Source organism: Pelodiscus sinensis, chromosome 6, assembly GCF_049634645.1.
Source record: "Pelodiscus sinensis isolate JC-2024 chromosome 6, ASM4963464v1, whole genome shotgun sequence".
NCBI lineage: Eukaryota > Metazoa > Chordata > Testudines > Trionychidae > Pelodiscus > Pelodiscus sinensis.
In genome coordinates this window covers 117,873,473-117,890,621 of record NC_134716.1, presented here as the reverse complement: position 1 = coordinate 117,890,621, position 17,149 = coordinate 117,873,473, and the positions used below count along the sequence as shown (strand labels likewise).

At 41.0% G+C, this 17,149-nt stretch overlaps 1 protein-coding gene across 9 annotated transcripts in view; it reads right to left on the bottom strand.

Annotated features, from left to right (window-relative positions):
* The window catches only part of PIAS2 (protein inhibitor of activated STAT 2), a 56,800-nt gene that overhangs the window by 9,439 nt on the left and 30,212 nt on the right, over positions 1-17,149 (bottom strand). For 8 of the 9 annotated variants that reach the window (XM_075932710.1, XM_075932711.1, XM_075932715.1 and 5 more), the window contains 5 exons: positions 16,374-16,508; positions 7,372-7,477; positions 6,649-6,722; positions 5,142-5,302; positions 134-267 (listed from right to left, as the gene is read on the bottom strand). In XM_075932710.1, the coding sequence (XP_075788825.1) occupies positions 134-267; positions 5,142-5,302; positions 6,649-6,722; positions 7,372-7,477; positions 16,374-16,508 (610 nt within the window). The remainder of the gene's footprint in view (positions 1-133; positions 268-5,141; positions 5,303-6,648; positions 6,723-7,371; positions 7,478-16,373; positions 16,509-17,149) is intronic. The other variant, XM_075932713.1, reaches the window with a different exon arrangement.

The following is a 17,149-nucleotide window of genomic DNA, read 5'->3' as shown; positions in this document are numbered from 1 at the left end:
ACAGGTGAAGGGCAAGATACTAAGCTCCCAAACTCACTGCTGATAACTTAAAGCATTATCGTAGTTACATCCAAGAGTCTACAATGTTTGGATATTTTTACCAGTTTGATATTCAGCACTCAAATATACATACTCTCTATTTTGGTACACTGAGGACTGGACACTTTCAGCGCTTCCTTCTTAGGCCTCATAGGACACCAAGAACCATCTTCTTGGAATTTAATCTCATCCACATCTGAACATTCATTAAGGATTTCCATAAAGAGCCTGGAAAATAAAGTTGAGCTGTTTTGGTTTTTGTTTCCAGTCCCAAGCTAAAGCAGAAGTGATGAAGTTAACAGCCAGCTATGATGGAGTGTGAATTGCATCAAGGAAGCTACAGAGAGAAAGTTTCAGCTATCTGGAATATTACATTACTGTACAATCACACCACTGCATTTGTCCTTCTCTTTGGATTTCATATCTTTACAGAATACTACAGCCTACACATGCGCTACCTGGGAAGCATTACTAGTATTTACAGAGTTACAAGGGAGTGAGACAAAATTATATCCTTGGAATAAAAGCCTGACCGTGGCTGAAGCAGTTACAGAACATTTTAGTGTCTCAATTCCATAAAAAGATTTCAGAAGTACAGCCTACCTATGGAAACTCTTAGGCTGTGTCTACACAAGGAAATCTTTTTGAAATTGCTAAATTTGATTTAAGAACTCCCAATTAAATTCCAACTTGCGTGTCCTCACTACGCGGAAGCATTGAAATTAGTCTAAGGCAGGTTCCATTAACGTGGATGCGCTACCTTGAGCTCAGAGCCCCAGGAAGCACTCTGGGGACCTGCAGGAGGCCTCCCAGAAGCCCATTAGTTCGAATTAGCGGCACTGGAGTGTCCACACTAGTGTTATTTCAAACTTACAAGTTCGGAGTTAGTATTATTCCTGATGAAAAACATGAGTTTAGAGTTCAAATTCCACAGCGCATTATTAAGAATGTAAGAACGGCCATACTGGGTCAGACCAAAGGTCCATATAGCCCAGTATCCTGTCTGCCAACAGTGGCCAATACCAGATGCCCCTGAGGGAGGGATCACAACAGGTAATCCTCACGTGATCCCTCTCCGGTCATTCACTTCCAGAGAAACAGAGGCTAGAGACACCATTCCTACCCATCCTGGCTAATAGATTATTGGAGGTTAGGTTCATCAATGGCTATCTAGCTCTCTTCTGAACCCTGTTAAAGTTTTAGGCCTTTACCACATCCTTCAGCAAGGAGTTCCACAGGTTGACTGTGTGCTAAATGAAGAAAAAACTTTTTTTTGTTTGTTTTAAACCTGCTGCCCATTAAATTTAATTTGATGACCCCTAGTTCTTTTATTGTGGGAATAAATAAATAACTTTTCCTTATTCACTTTTTCCACACTAATCATGATTTTATAGACCTCTATCTTCCCGCTCTCCCCCCCACCACCGAGTCTCCTCTTTTCTAAGATGAAAAGTCAAAGTCTTTTTAATCTCTCTTCATATAGGACCTGTTCCAAACCCCTACGCATTTTTGTTGCCCTTTTCTGAACCTTTTCCAATGCCAATATATCTTTCTTGAGATGAGGCGTACACATCTGTACGCCATATTTAAGATGTGGGTGTACCGTGGTTTTATATAGAGGCAATAAGATATTCTCCGTCTTATTTTCTATCCCTTTTTTAATAACTCCTTAAAAAGCAACAAATAGTATGGTAGCACTTTAACACAAAGCACAGCCCAAAGCTCATAATACCATCTGCATGTTTTGTTAGTCTTTAAAATGCTACCAGATTATTTGTTGTTTCTTAACTTTATCCTGTACAGACTAACTCGGCTATCCCTCTGAAGTTAATGACTCCTAACATTCTATTTGCTTTTTTAACTCTTGCTGCACAGAGTGGATGTTTTCAGAGAAATATCTATCCACAATGACTCCAAGATCTTTCACTTGAATAGTGGTAGCTAAATTAGTTCCCATCATATTGTATATATAATTGGGATTATTTTTTCCAGTGTGCATTACTTTACATTTATCAACATTAAATTTCATTTGCCATTTTGATGCCCAATCACAGAGTTTGATGAGATCTTTTTGAAGCTCTTCACACTCTGCTTTGGTCTTAACTACTTTGAGCAGTTTGGTATCATCTGCAAATGTTACCACCTCACTATTTACCCCTTCCTCTAGATCAGCATTTCCCAAACTATGGGCCGTGGCTTGGTACCAGACCGCGGGAAAAAAATACCGGGCCTCAGTGTGGCTGGCTGGAGGGGGGCGGGGCGGGCTGGGAGGAGGTATGTGTGTGGTGAGGGGGAAACCAGCAACTGGGAAGCAAGGTTGGGGGCAGCAAGGCTGGCCGGGGGAGATCGGGAGGAGGAGGACTGGAGAACCAGCCACCGGAAGCAGGGCTGGACGGGGGCAGCGAGGCTGGCCGGGGGAGATTGGGAGGGGAAGTGGGAGAGAACTGGCCGGCTGGGAGGGCAGTGGGGCTGGTCAGGGGGGTTGTCGGGGGGAGCAGGGCTAGCCAGGGAAGATCGGTGGGGGACGGGGGGAAGGTGAGGGGTTGGGGGTGGGAGGTAAGAACTGGCTGCTGGAAGCAGGGCTGGACGGGGGCAGCAGGGCTGGACGAGGGAAGATCAGGAGAAGTGGGGCGGGGGAGCGAATCGGCCCGTGGGAAGCGGGACTGACCCAGGCACGAGTGGGTCCGGCCCTGGGGATTCCATTTTGCCCCCATGCGCCCCGCCCAATACCCTCCCTCGAGTAGTTGTGAACTGCCTGGCTGGCAGACACACTCATGCAGCATGAGCACATCTACCAGCCAGGCAGTTCGCAGCTATGGGCTGATACACCTAATAATAATAAAAATAAAACTTGCCTAATTAGAAAATACCGGACATTTTATATGTCCGGTATTTTCTCAATGTGTTTCCCGGACAGAACCCTCAAATACCTGACTGTCCGGCACAAAACTGGACACCTGGCAACCCTACCCCTCCTTGCACCTTCCCTCCTAGCCAGATACCCTCCCCCCAATCTGCTCCTGCTCCCGCCTCCTGGAGTGTCCATGTGGCACCAGATCCCTTAAGCCCTGGCCCAGGCTGGGCGGAGGATGCAGCCAGATGAAACACTGAAAATTTATTCATTTTTAATTCTTTTTTTTAATATGCATTTGTACTTTTGGGCTGCAAAAAACAGTACTGGAAAAAAAACCGGTTTCCAACTAAAGTAAAACGTTTGGGAAACCCTGGTCTATCCATCTTACAGTCCATTTATCCAATTCATATTCCCTTAACTGGCTGGTAAGAATATTGTGGGTGACCATATCAAAAGCTTTGCTAAAGCTGGCACTGGGGGCTTTGGGAGGACCAGAAACAATTTATTTGAATATTCATCATTTGCTTAATGAATATGCAAATATGCAAACGAATGTTACCAGTCCTCCAAAAGCTCATGAATGGATTTACTGGTCCCCGTGCCAAAAGGTTTGGGAACCCCTGCTCTAGATCATGTATAAATAATTCAATGGGATGGGTCCCAGAACAGACCCTTGGGGGACCTCACTAGTTACCTCTCTCCACTCAGAAAACTTACCATTTATTCCTACCCTTTGTTTCTTGTCTTTTAACCAGTTCTCAATCCATGAAAGGACCTTCCCTCTTATCCCATGACAACTTACTTTACTTAAGAGCCTTTGGTGAGGGACTTGTCAAAGGCTTTCTGGAAATGTAAGTATATTATATTCCTGCTTCTGATGTACTTAAATATCTTACTATTATTTTTTGAGGTTTTGGCTAGCTACTCTTCAAACTCCTTTTTGGCCCTTTTTATTATATTTTTTTAAACTTAATTTGACAAAGTTTATGGCCCTTTATTTTCCTCACTAGGATCTCACTTCCGCTTTTTTAAAAATCTCTTTATCTGTCACTGCTTCTTTTACCTGGTTGTTACGCCAGGGTGGCACTTTTTTGGTTCTCCTACTGTCATTTTAACTTGGGGTATACATTTCAGTTGGGCCTTTATTATTGTGTCTTTGAAAAGTTTCCATGCTGCTTGCAGAGATTTTACTTTTGACACTGTACCTTTTAATTTGTTTAATTTCCTAATTTTTGTGTAGTTCCCCCTTTCTGAAATTAAATGCCACAGTGTTGGTCTGCTGAGGTGTTTTTCCCACCACAGGGATGTTAAATTTTATTATATTATGGTCACTATTTCCAAGCGGTCCAGTTATATTTACCTCTTGAACCAGATCCTGCAATCCACTGAGGACTAAATCAAGAATAGCCTCTTCCCTTGTGGGTTCCAGAACCAGCTACTCCAAGAAGCAGTCATTTAAGGTATTGAGAAATATTATCTCTGTATATTTTGAAATAATGGGCATGATAGCGTGGACTAGGGATATCAACGTGTAGTAGACTATAAAATTAACCGATAAGCCTGTGCTTATCAGTTCATCTTCTTGACTACACACATTTTCCCCCACACCCACCTTTGCTGCCTCTGTATCAGAGGCAGCAGTGCAGGGCAGCAGGCAGCTGGTCTGCACGAGGTGCTGGTTTTTAAACTGGCTCCCCCTCCCAGATACAGACATAGCAGTGTGGGATGGCAGCACGCTGGCTGCCGTCCCCATTCTTGGTGACTATCAAATAGTCGAGTAACCACCAAGATTTCATGCGGTTACATGAGTATTCAATTACCTGATATCTAACATCCCTAGTGTGGGTACAGAACTTATCAATTCAAACTTGGGGGTGTTATTTTGCACAAAGATCCTACTGTAGATCAGGGCACAACGACAAGGTGAATTCTGAAATCTAAATCAAGACTGGATGTCTTAAGAGGTATTTTATAGTTCAAACCAGAAGTGATAGGGTTGATGCAGGAATTACTAGAGAAGGTTCTTTGGTCTGATGTTATGTAGGTCATTTTATATTATCATAAATGGTCCCTTCTGGCCCTGACATCTCTGAATATTCAAACTAATAAAATACAATTGAAATAAAAATAGCCAGAAGCTGTAGATCTCAATGTTGAAGCCATAGGATAGATTTGTACTTAACTGTATTTATATTCCAAGAAACAGAACTACTGTAAAAAAGGTAAATTGACAGGCTCAACCTCTTACCCATCTAATATTAGACTTTCATAAGCTGCCTTTTTGTCACAGACAGGACAAATCCAGGTGGGTTTCTTTTCATTCATTTGTAGATAAAGAGCAGCATCAAAACATTGCAGATGTGTACAAGTAACAGCACGACATGGAATTGTTAGTCTCATTTTTCCCAGCTGCAGGAGATGCAATAGAAACAAGTATCAGCATGACAGACAAGAGGAACTGGTATACATTTTCAGAGGTAACAATGAAAAAAGACTCGGAATTAGAATGGTTCTCTGTTGGTAAATAAAAGCCCAGTCCAACATTCTGTCATACCCATAAATCCTATCAGTATCAAAAGGAGTTGCATGTGCAGAAAGTATTGTGTTATTCACACAGAGGCAAAAACCAATGTCTCTAAATGCGGCTATGTCTACACTACAACTTTTTTTCAGAAAAACGTACAGAAAATGTGCTCCATAATCTGCGTACCTTTTTCTGTGCCACCCCCCAGAAAAGGCTTTTCCAAAACTTGGCCTGTCTACACTGGGCCAAATTTTGGAAAAAATCCCACTTTCAGAAGAGCCCACAGAGCTTCCGAAAGAGTGCATCTGCTCTTCCACTTTTTTTTTTTTTTTTTTTTTTTTTGAGGAAGAGCAGATGTGTTCCCTGGACGCAGCGGAGTTACCTCCAGTATCCTGAAAAAGCCCTGCAGTCTAGACATACCCTGTCAAGGCCCAGTACAGACTTTTATAGCAGATTGTGCTGGTCCTAGGTCAGTGTTCTATTGCTGTGATTTTGTTATAGTAAAATGTTTGAAGCATCCATTATATTTCATACAATTTATCCCAGGATCTGAAAGCACTTTATAAACATTAAATGGTTCAGTCTGAATTATAAAGTTGGTTTAATATAAATTCAAAAGGGTGAACTGAATAATAAAGTCTATAACATAGCTTGGCAGTCACACAAAACCGTGACTGAGCTGGGAATGAAACCGAAGAGTTTCGGCTCCCAGGCAGCTTGCTTGCGTTAAAAGATTACACTACTACAGACCTGAGGCATTATTTCCAGAAGGAAATCAATCTAAATATGCTCAAAGAGAATCCCAAAATTATTTGTACATCTTACGATTGGTAGCATTCAGGCTAGGTCTACACTACCATTTGCTGACGGGGGTGATGTCAACTTTCAATGCCTCAGTTTCACTCTTTAAAAAAAGGGGGTGAGGAATAACAATGCTTCCTCTCCTGTTTAAAAGTCTTGAAAGATACACATGATCAGGTATGTTGAACTGGATGATCTCACAATATTTTTATTCTGTAACTTGTTGACTACTGTTTGTATTTAAAAAAAAAAAACACCCCTTATTATAGAAATTCCACCAAGAATAAAAGCTATTTACAGAGTTCTGAGTTGTGGGCCTTTTTACAGGAAACCTAAGTTTGAATTTAAAATGAATAAAAATGAAGAATGATCTCCCCTCCCACCTCACCCAAAAAATTAATTGCATATTATACTTCCCAAGTCTACTTACAGGACACATCAAAGATACCCGCAAACTGGTTGTGGCAATTTCACTATCAGGATCAGCAGTCAGTTTTTCTTTAACTATTAAAATGAAAAAAGCAGTTTAATTTCATAACCATTGTTAAAAATGTCTTTCTTGCCACTCAGTATATTAATGAGTATCTATTCAAACATCTATTTAATTTTCATGTAAAGTCATCTAAATTAAGAAACCGAGAAAGCTGCTTGCAGCAAGTATCAAATTGGCATTGATTTCCTGTCTTAAGGACCAATCCTGCAAACACTGGCAGGCAGAGTACCTACTGCCATCAAGAGTAATCCCACTGATGATCTAGTTAGCACTAAGCACAGTGGTGTTTGCATGAGCAGACGCTAATCTATATACATATTGAATCAAATAGAACCTTTGAAGGGGATCTACCAGAAAGTCTTTAAACTTCACAGGAAGGTGAATGACACCTCATACCTGTGGAGAGAGAAATAGATATTGATGTCAACACAAATGCTGCATCTTGCACTCCACCACTAGAGATACTTTCAGCAATATTAAGAGACTATTCAGACGTGGAGTAGGTGCTCTCTCATGGTCTAGAATAAGCAAAAGCAATGCAAGCTCTTTCTCTGTACTGGGGATAGAAGACTTTGGTATAGGCGCAGTGCTGTAAATCTGGTATCTTTAACCAATTCTAGATTGCTTCAAAACAAATTGGGAAAAATTAAACCAACTTACTCAGTGCTCTCGAATGGTCTGGATTTCGGATACCTTTCATTTTTAACCTCTGTAAAAGCATGGCTGAAGTGAGTTGCCGAACGAGATATACAGACATGGAGTAATTCTACAAAGGAAGAAAAATGACTAAGGACTGAAAAGTTTTCCTACCTTTCATTTGAAAAAAAAAAAATCAGTTTTATTTCATGCAATAAACAAACACTTCACTACACAGAAAGATTATTTAAATACTAGCCAAGTAGCCCATCATCAGACGGGATTTTCAGGTCTCTCCTCCATGTCGGTCTTCTCTCCTGAGCCTCCGGTGTCTCGCTCCATCTCTCCCCCCTCCTCCTCTAGTCTCCCCCGCTCTCTCACTCTCTCTCCTCCTCCCCCTCCTGCCTCTCACTCAGGGCGCCGCAGAGCCCAAATGGCCGTTTGGGCTCTGCACTCCCGTTCTGCATGGGGGGGTGTGGAGCCCCAACAGTCGCTTGTGTCACTTGCTCCCCTGCAGTGGCCTGGCTGAGCGGCACAGAAGTCAGCCGAGCACCACGGCGGGAGGCGAAGGGAGGGCGGGGCGGTGACGTTCACGGTCAGGGGGCAGGGCCTAGAGCCGCTGTCACACCGCATGTCACCGTCCCGTCCCCCTTCACCTCCCGCCGTGGTGCTCGGCTCACTTCTGCACCACTCAGCTGAGCCACCGCAGGGGAGCAAGCAGTGCAAGCGGCCATTTGGGCTCTGCATTCCCCATGCAGCACGGGCCGCCCAGAGGGAATAGCCAGCATTTCAGCAACAGCGCCTCCCAGAGGGAACAACCAGCATTTCAGCGTTACAGACTCTCAGACACTGGGCTACTATCTATCTATCTATCTATATACACACACACACACACACACGATATACTAGTAGAATAAAACAGACTGATTCAATGAAACAAATGGCCGCACTTTTTAAAATATTACTATAGGTTAATGAAGGGATGTGAACAGTTGACCAGTAAGCATCTCCACTCTAGCACAGCTGCCCCTGTTTAAGCATTTAACTGGTTAACTGATTAAACAGGATTTTATACCCCAAGATTAACATAGGTGCAGCAATGGAATTTATTCCCAAATAGAGCCATGTATTAGTTTGCTGACCGAAGTACGAATCTATTGCTATCAGTGGGATAAATTCACAGCTGGTTTAAGACAGAGCACCTCTTCATAAAGTTTCACCCTCTTACACCAATAGAGAAATAGGCCAGATGACAAGTCATGCAATTGACAGTTTTATGAGAGGCATCTCTTACGGTGATTCAAAAGAGAATATAAAACTGTTTATAAAAAAAAAAAAAAAAAAAAAAAAAAAAAAAGACATATGCCCATATAATTCCTGGTGGACATTTCAGACTATTATTTTCCCCCGCTTCTTTTCTTTAACAGCCACCAAGTGAACAGAAGGAGAGTAATCTTATGTCTATACATCTCCAATATCTGTAATACAGTGGATCACAGATGAAGATGGAAGTTTGCATCTGAGAAATAGTAATAATATGAAGATAGAAGACTATGCAATTTCTTCTATGCTCCTCTAATGTTCGATAGTTCTTTGAGATACAGACATTAATATCCTGCAGTTTAAACTGGATTACAAGAACTAGGCTCCAATATTTCACCTGAAAGACTATTCCTCAGCACTGCAAATCTCACCATCAGAAATTTGTCCTGATTGATCATAAAGGGTTGTGGTTAAGAAGGGGAAAACTTATGTCAAAAGACATCCCTTTTTTCTTGTTATTTACACCCGGGCAACGTCAAAAGTCATGTCCCCACATAAATATTATTTTATTTAAGTGAAAGTTAAGTCACCCTTTCTGCAAATTAAGCACTCTTGGCCTCAAATAACTTTTGATGCTCTCTTCTGAACACCCTCCAATTTGTCACCATCTTTTTGGTCAAACCAGAAGAGAGCAACCATTTCATTACTAATGTATCAGATAGCAAACTCAAGAGTATCCTGGACTAGATTCATACCATTTAAGGATGTTAAATTTAGATTAATCAGCTAATCGAATGGTTGATGCAAATTGCATCAACCATTCAATTAGTCGATAAGGGCACCTCCGCCTTTGAAATGTAGCAAGAGCCTTGACGGCTTTTGCTACATTTCAAAAGCTAAAGTGCCAAAGGGAGCATGGAGCCAGTGGGGGGACTCAAGCAGTCCCCCACTGACCCTGTGCTCCTGCTGTGCTTCTGCCTTCCTCTTGCTACATTTCAAAGGCAGAATCGCTGCCAGTTCCCCGTTGTACCCCAGCCTCCCCATGTGGAGATGGTGCTGAGGGGAACCGGCTTTTAAGCTGGCTCCCCGCAGCACTGGCTCTTGCTCCCTCCCATTGCTGCCTCTCTCTGATAGAGACAGCAAGGCGAGGGGGAGCGACTAATCAACTGATAGTCAACTAGTCACTTACATCCCTAATACCATTACTACTTTTGATGTTTGTTCCCTACTTTTTCTTGGTAATATTGGTTTGAACTTTCTAAATCAGAGAAGCCAGCAGAAAATTGCAAACTGAGATCTAACTCACTTATCACTTCTTCTAGATCACAGATGAAGATTATGACACTACAGTATCCCCCCTAGACACCTCCCTTCCAACATAATTTGCTGCATATAACCCTTTGGCTTACAATTCTTCAGCCAGGTTTCTTTCATTCTAGCTATTGTCTTATGGCGTCCGTCATTGTAGAATCAGAGCGTCTCCTACTTAAACACTCCTCTGCATTTAAAAATTAAACAAAGGCATTTCTTCCTTTGAAGTTCATCGGAATAGACAAAAAAGTTGTCTCCATGCATGTGAGGAAACTGGGGGAAGCCAAGTAGGAGACAAAAAAAGATTTGAGTTCTGAAGGAGTAAGCTCTGATCATGCATCTCTGCAGGAACACGTTCAATAGTCTAGATCCAACTCCTTTGAAAGTTATGCATTCATGAGGCTTTCACTACCTAGTAACCGATTTATCACTAATAAATGTAGCTATTATGGCAGTTTATGATCACTGAGTGAGAGAGGATTTCTTAGAAGCTGGGACCAATACCAAGGAAGGTTTCCAATTTGATGACAGACCTTGAACTTGACTACTGAATTCAGGGCTCAATCCTGCAAGATGCTGACTTGTAATCTAAGCACATTGTGAAGTGCTTTGCTCCATCCATCTTATAAGTAGTCCCACAAGCGCTTCAGTGTCAGTACTTCACACCTTGCACAAAATAGCTTTGAGAACCAATGTAGACAGAATACTGCATTGATGTAGCTGCAGTAATCCATGTTGCTATGCGGATGGCCTGATGTGTTTAACATTAGTTATACTACAACTGATGCCAAGTTTGTTTGAAATGAGAGCGGTCTAGTGACATGACAGACCATGTCGTCTCACTAGTTTTCCCACTGGCTTCACACAGAGCCTGAATAATGTAGGGGAACCATTATGGGCTTGCTTGTCTACATCTCATTGATTTCCTCTAATATTTATTTTATAGAATGTTGCTGTTGGGATCAATCCCCATTCCTTTTTTTGAGTAAGGATACAAATTTTTCTGGCATCTCACCAGTTCTCCATCTCACCAGTTCTCCCAACTTGAATACTAAAATGTCAGTCACAGCAAATTCCTTGATTGCATAGGCAATGTCTACACTGGAAAAATTTGGCAACAAAAATGCTGTCACCAACAGTGAAAACCGATAAAACTGGTTTTTCTGCCTCACTGTCCACATTTTATGGCCACATTGCTTTGCTCTCTGTGTTGACAGGATACTAGCAATGTTGATAAGCATTCCAAAGTGAGTTGCAGCGGGAAGACAGAGTTGATCCCTGCACTTCTTGGAATTCCCCCATAGCTCCGTGAGTTCTTTGTGCTGAGGAATGTCAAAGCAGGGCAGCAGTCTCTCCAGCCCTCCCCCTGCAGCAGCCATCTGCCCGCAGTGTTTTTGGCACGGCAAAACAGGAGAATTCCAAAGATTTATTGTTTGTTCCCCAAATGGAGTAACTCACTGAGCTGTCAAACTTCCCAGGAGCTTTGAAAGGTAAGGAATGCACTGCCTGCAGGTCAGCAGAGATCAAAACACTGAGCACAGTCATCCGGGCAGGCATTATGGGATATTGACAGAAGCCAGTTCTCTCAACAAAACAGCAGAGTCCACATTGGCTATGATGACAATAAAGGGAGGGGGAAGAAAAAAACGTCTCTCGGGGTGGAAGTTTGTCACCAAAACTGGCTGTTTTTCCCAAACAGTCACGTTGTAGTGTAAATGCTCTCACTGTTTAGTTGCCAAAGTGCGCCCGTGTAGACAAAGCGTTTATATCATAGGTAATTATCTTCCAAACTAACTAAATTATAGGTATTGAATTTTTTTTCAAGTATCCCTTACCTGCTCTTTAGCAATAGCCATTTTAATATGATCTTCCTCACCTTCTATATGTCCAGACTGCTTTCCTTTAGCTTTCTTGTCAAAGACATTTAAAAAAAATAAATTCAGTATCAACCTTTTACAGCCATCGATTTCCTTCCTTTATTAAAATCCACTTCCTTCTGATACTCATTTTACCTCTAATATATTTATTTCTAAGATCTTTACTCCCTTTAACCTCTGAAAGTGTGTTTACACTACAAATAAAAAGTACTACTTCAGATAAAAATAGCAGTGAAGACACGGCACCTCTGCTTTTATTCAGGTTAGCAATTTAAGCTAAAGCCCTTAAGGGACCCTGGAGCTCAACTTGAACTACTAACCCAAACTCAAGGCAGAGTTGTCATGTCTTCATGCTACTTTATCCCACGTTGGCTAATGAAAGTTATTATCCCATGAGGAAGAACACCTTTTTGTTGCAGTGTAGCCCAAACTCATTCTGCTCTTTTTGTTGTCTTCTCCATGAAAACTGTACATGAGCCTATATACTTTGTATGGCTGACTCCCTCTTTTCCCAGTTGTAGTGTTTTCTTTTTTGTAATTAATCAGCCTCATCTTTTAGCAGTTGCTAGTCTCATTTTACACAATTTATGTCACTAACTTATTGCATTCCTCTCTCAGCACGGGTAGTGAAGATAGACTAATGAGTTTCTCTCTCATTTTCATGCCTCGGTAGAATGCTATAATATTTGAAGTGCAGACACTGAAGATAAGAGTTTAAATTCTAATTAGGGATGTAAAATCCCATTTAATCAGTTAATTGCTTAAATGGGCTACTGTTGTCAGTAGCCTTGCTGGGCTGGCGCACTCTTAACCAGCAAGCATCACCCCATAAGGTTAACCAGATAACCGCAGACATCCCTAATTCTAACAGTTTTCACTTGAAGTTTTAAACAGGATTATGAAAAAATTCTATTAATATATACACAACTTTGCTGAAAAAACTCTCAAAGCCTAAATTTTGGGATTAAAAACTACTTGACAGTGGCCTTTGTATTTTCAAAAGAACACAAGTTTCATCTAGAATTGCCACAGGGCTTCAGGTCTCAATACATGTACTTCAACCTCCTTGATGCTTGGCAGTTCAAAATACGTTTTTCTGCTAAAAACAATTAAGGTTTTATATAAAATTGAAAGGGATAATACAGCTCCCTTAGAAAAATGGAGACTAGGAAATGAGAGAAACTTTCTATGCACCTTTACTTCATGTCTCTTTCTCTTCACCTACCCTGAATTCACTCAGCCCCTTGAGGGAAGAGGCTCCATTTGCAATAGAGGATATACATCTCATTGTAACCCCAGATAATTATGTACTTGCCCTGTTTCAGTAATGAGAACTGCAATTGAACTTTGTAAGAGAATAACTGGAGACTTAACAGCTATTGTCAAGTAAATTTCTGTAGTTTATTAAATAAAAGTTGATTTCATTGAAACATTACTTAAAAATGAACAGCATTTGGACAGAAAATAGGAAACTCAAATGCATGTCTGCATGAGGGTGGCTGGAGACAAGGCATTTTCAAAACGTCTGCTCCTGCATTCTCTAATGTCTCTTAGGGCATGCGTAAGCTACATTTCTCTTCTTAAAGAAGAATGTAAATGAGCCCGATCGAAAATGCCAAAGACGCACGGATTTATAAATCTCGCACTTCATTTGCAGAAAGGCGTGAGTGCTTTTTTGAAAAGAAAAAAAAAAAACCACACTGCTGTCTAGACGGGGTTCTTTTGGAGAGAAAAAAACAAAAAATAACCTTTTTCGAAAGAACCCATACATCTCGGGTTCTTTCGAAAAAAGTCTCCCCCCCCAAAGAACCCCGTCTAGACAGCAGTTTCTTTTTCAAAAAACCCTTTTTTTGAAAAAGCGCTCACACGATTCTGCAAATGAAGCATAAGATTTGTAAATCCGCGCTTCATTTGCATTTTCAATTGGGCTCATTTACATTCCTCTTTCGGAAAAGGAATGTAGTTTAGACATAGCCTTACTGGTCTTAATGGCCAATTGTCTATAGAAGGCTCATGCTAGAGAGCATTTTCTTTGTCTCAACCTAGGAAATGGCAAGTTTCTCTCATTACGAGTCATTTTATTAATCTTCATCTCACTACAAACAGTTAAGGATAAAAAAATTCTCTGAAGCAATTCTAAATTTTTACCATTTTGGTTTTACTTTAAAAGTTTCACGTAAAATGCTGGCACCGCTGAACTCTTTGAAGTTTGCCATGAACTTCAGTGGGATCAGAATGTCTTTTATAGCCATTAATCGCAGAATCATACAATACTAGAAATGGAAGGGACCTCAAAAAGTCATCAGGTCCAGTCCCCTGCCCTCACAGCAGGACCAAGCACCATCTGGATCATCACTGATAGATGTCTATCCAACCTTCGCTTAAAGCTCTCCAGTGATGGACATTCCACAACCTCCCCAGGCAGTTTATTCCAGTGTTTAATGACCCAGACAGTTAGGAAGTTTTTCCTAATGTCCAACCTAAACTTCTCGCTGCAATTTAAGCCCATTGCTTCTTGTCCTATCATCAGAAGTCAAAGAGAACAATATTTTTCCCTCCTCCTTGTAACTCCCTTTTAGATACTTGAAAACTGCTATCATATCCCCTCTCAGTCTTCTCTTTTCCAAATTAAGCAAGCCCAATTCTTTCAGTCTATCCTCATAGCTCATGTTTTCGAGACCTTTAATCATTTTTGTTTCTCTTCTCTGGATCTTCTCCAATTTCTCCACTTCTTTCTTTAAATGTGTCCAGAACTGGACACAATACTCCAAATGAGGACTAATCAGTGCAGAGTAGAGCAAAAGAATGACTTCTCATGTCTTGTTCACAACACTCCTGTTAGAAACATGATTCTGGGATGCATTTTTTTTGCAACAGTGTCACACACAACTCATATTTGGCTTGTGGTCCACTATGACCCCTAAATCCTTTTCAGCAGTATGCTTTCCTAGACAGACACTTCCCATTCTGTATGCATAAAACTGATTGTTCCTTCCTAGAGTGGAGAACTTAGCATCTGTCCTTTTAACTTCATCCTATTTACCTCAGACCGTTTCTCTAGTTTGTCCACGTCATTTTGAATTTTACCCTATCCTCCAAAGCACTTGCAACCCCTCCCAGCTTGGTATCATCTGCAAACTTAATAATCGTACTCTGTATGCCATCATCTATCGTTGATGAAGATACTGAACAGAACTGGCCCCAAATGGACCGCTGTGAAACTCCCCTTGTTATGCCCTTCCAGCATGACAATCATTAATAACTACTCTCGGAGAACAGTAATCCAGCCACTTATGCACCCACCTTATAGTAGCCCCATCTAGGTTGTATTTTCCTAATTCCACGTTTCTCAAACTGTGGGTCCTGACCCCCTGGGGGGGGGGGGAGATCGCAAGCAAATTAGAGGGGGGTTGTGGTATCACAAAGTTTGAGAACCCCTGCCCTACTTTATTTATAAGGGCATGTAAGACCGTGTCAAATGCCTTACTAAAGTCTAGGTATACCACATCCACAGCTTCTCCATTGTCCACAAGGCTTGATGTCCTATCAAAGAAAGCTATCAGATTGGTTTGACATTTGTTCTTCACAAATCCATGCTGGCTGTTTCCTATCACCTTATCTTCCAGATACTTGCTCCATTATCTTCCTTGGCGCAGACTGGTCTGTATTTTCCTGAGTTATTCTTACTTCCCTTTTTATAGATGGGCACTATATTTTCCCTTTTCCAGTCTTCTGGAATCTCTCCCAACTTCAATGATTTTTCAAAGATGATAGAGCAGATATCTGAGTCTTAAGCTATCCCCTACTTGAGTATTCCAGGATGCATTTCATCAGGCCTTGGTGACTTGAAGACATCTAACTTTTCTAAGTAATTTTAACTTCTAAACCTACCCCATTTCCACTAGCATTCATTCTTTTAGGCATCCCGTCACCATCAAACTTCTTAGTGAAAACCGAAACAGAGAAGTCATTAAGTACCTCTGCCATTTCCAATTGTTATGGTTTCTCCCTCTTCATTGAGCAATGGGCCTATGCTGTCCTTGGTCTTCTTGCTTCTATTTGTAGAACGTCTTCTTTATTACCCTTTCTGTCTCCACCTAGATTTAGCTCATTTTGTGGCTTTGCCTTTCTAATCTTGCCCCTGCATTCCTGTGTTGTTTGCTTATATTCATCCTTTGTAATTTGACCTAGTTTCCACTTTTTATATGACTCCTTTTTGATTTTTAGATCATATAAGAGCTCCCGGTTGATCCAAGGTAATCTCCTGCCATACTTACTATCTTTCCTATGCTGTGGAAGAGTGTGCTTTTGGGCCCTAAATAACGTCCCTTTAATCACGTGCAAGCTCTATGGAACTTTTTTGAAAGCCATACATTCTTGTAAACTAACTTTTTATTAAAGTTTTTAAAATAAATGTTTTCTTCCTAGCAAGCTACTGGATGGAAAGAGTTGAAATCTTTACAATGAAGGAATACAGGCAACATAAATGTTAGCACCTCTCTTGCCAGCAACAATCAAATGGGAAAAGGAGTAATACTGAGTAAGGTTATTCTCATAGTACAAAGACCAGTTTACCTTTCCAATTTCAGATGCCCAAGAAATGGAGATCTGGTTTGGCACTGCTGATGATAATCTAACAAGAGATGTAATATTCAGAGGGCGGCCTGGGCGCTTCTGCTCAATCCCATTTTTTGGTGGTGGAGCATATCCCTGAAATAAGGAAAAGAAACCTCTCTCTAATTTTTTAGAAATTCTGACTGTACCCTGAAATCTACCAAAGACACCATTACAAAGTTTTTGGATAGCAGAAGTTTTTATACAAAGTTAAAAATATTGTTTTCTGGCATTTATTTTTGGCACGCCTTTTAGATTTTGCCATCACAAATCATGTACTTATCCTTCTCTCTCTCAACTCAATAAGCCTCACCTCTCTCAACTCAATAAGCCTCACTTCCCTTTTAGGACTATACTGTGTTACCAATATAGAAAAATTTTGTACAGCTTTACAGAGCTGTAGAAAGATTATCTTTAATTGGATAAATTTCTCCTCCCTTTTCATCTACCCTCAAGTTTCAGAGTTATAGTTCATATGAGTCATCACAATACCGCTCAAATGTTAACAGATAAGAAAACACCTGCTTGTAGAAATGAATCTCACATCAGCCATTTCTGTGATAGGAAACTTTTTCCCCCCAAAAAATCCCTACAACTGCTAGGCTCCACCACTATTGACATGTTTGGAGCCCTATTATTTATCCTTCATCCTCACCAGGAAAATTGCTATTTCCTCACATCTTTAAAAGATTCAAGTTATGGAATGAGATCTTCCAAGAACGAATAGCAAAAGACAG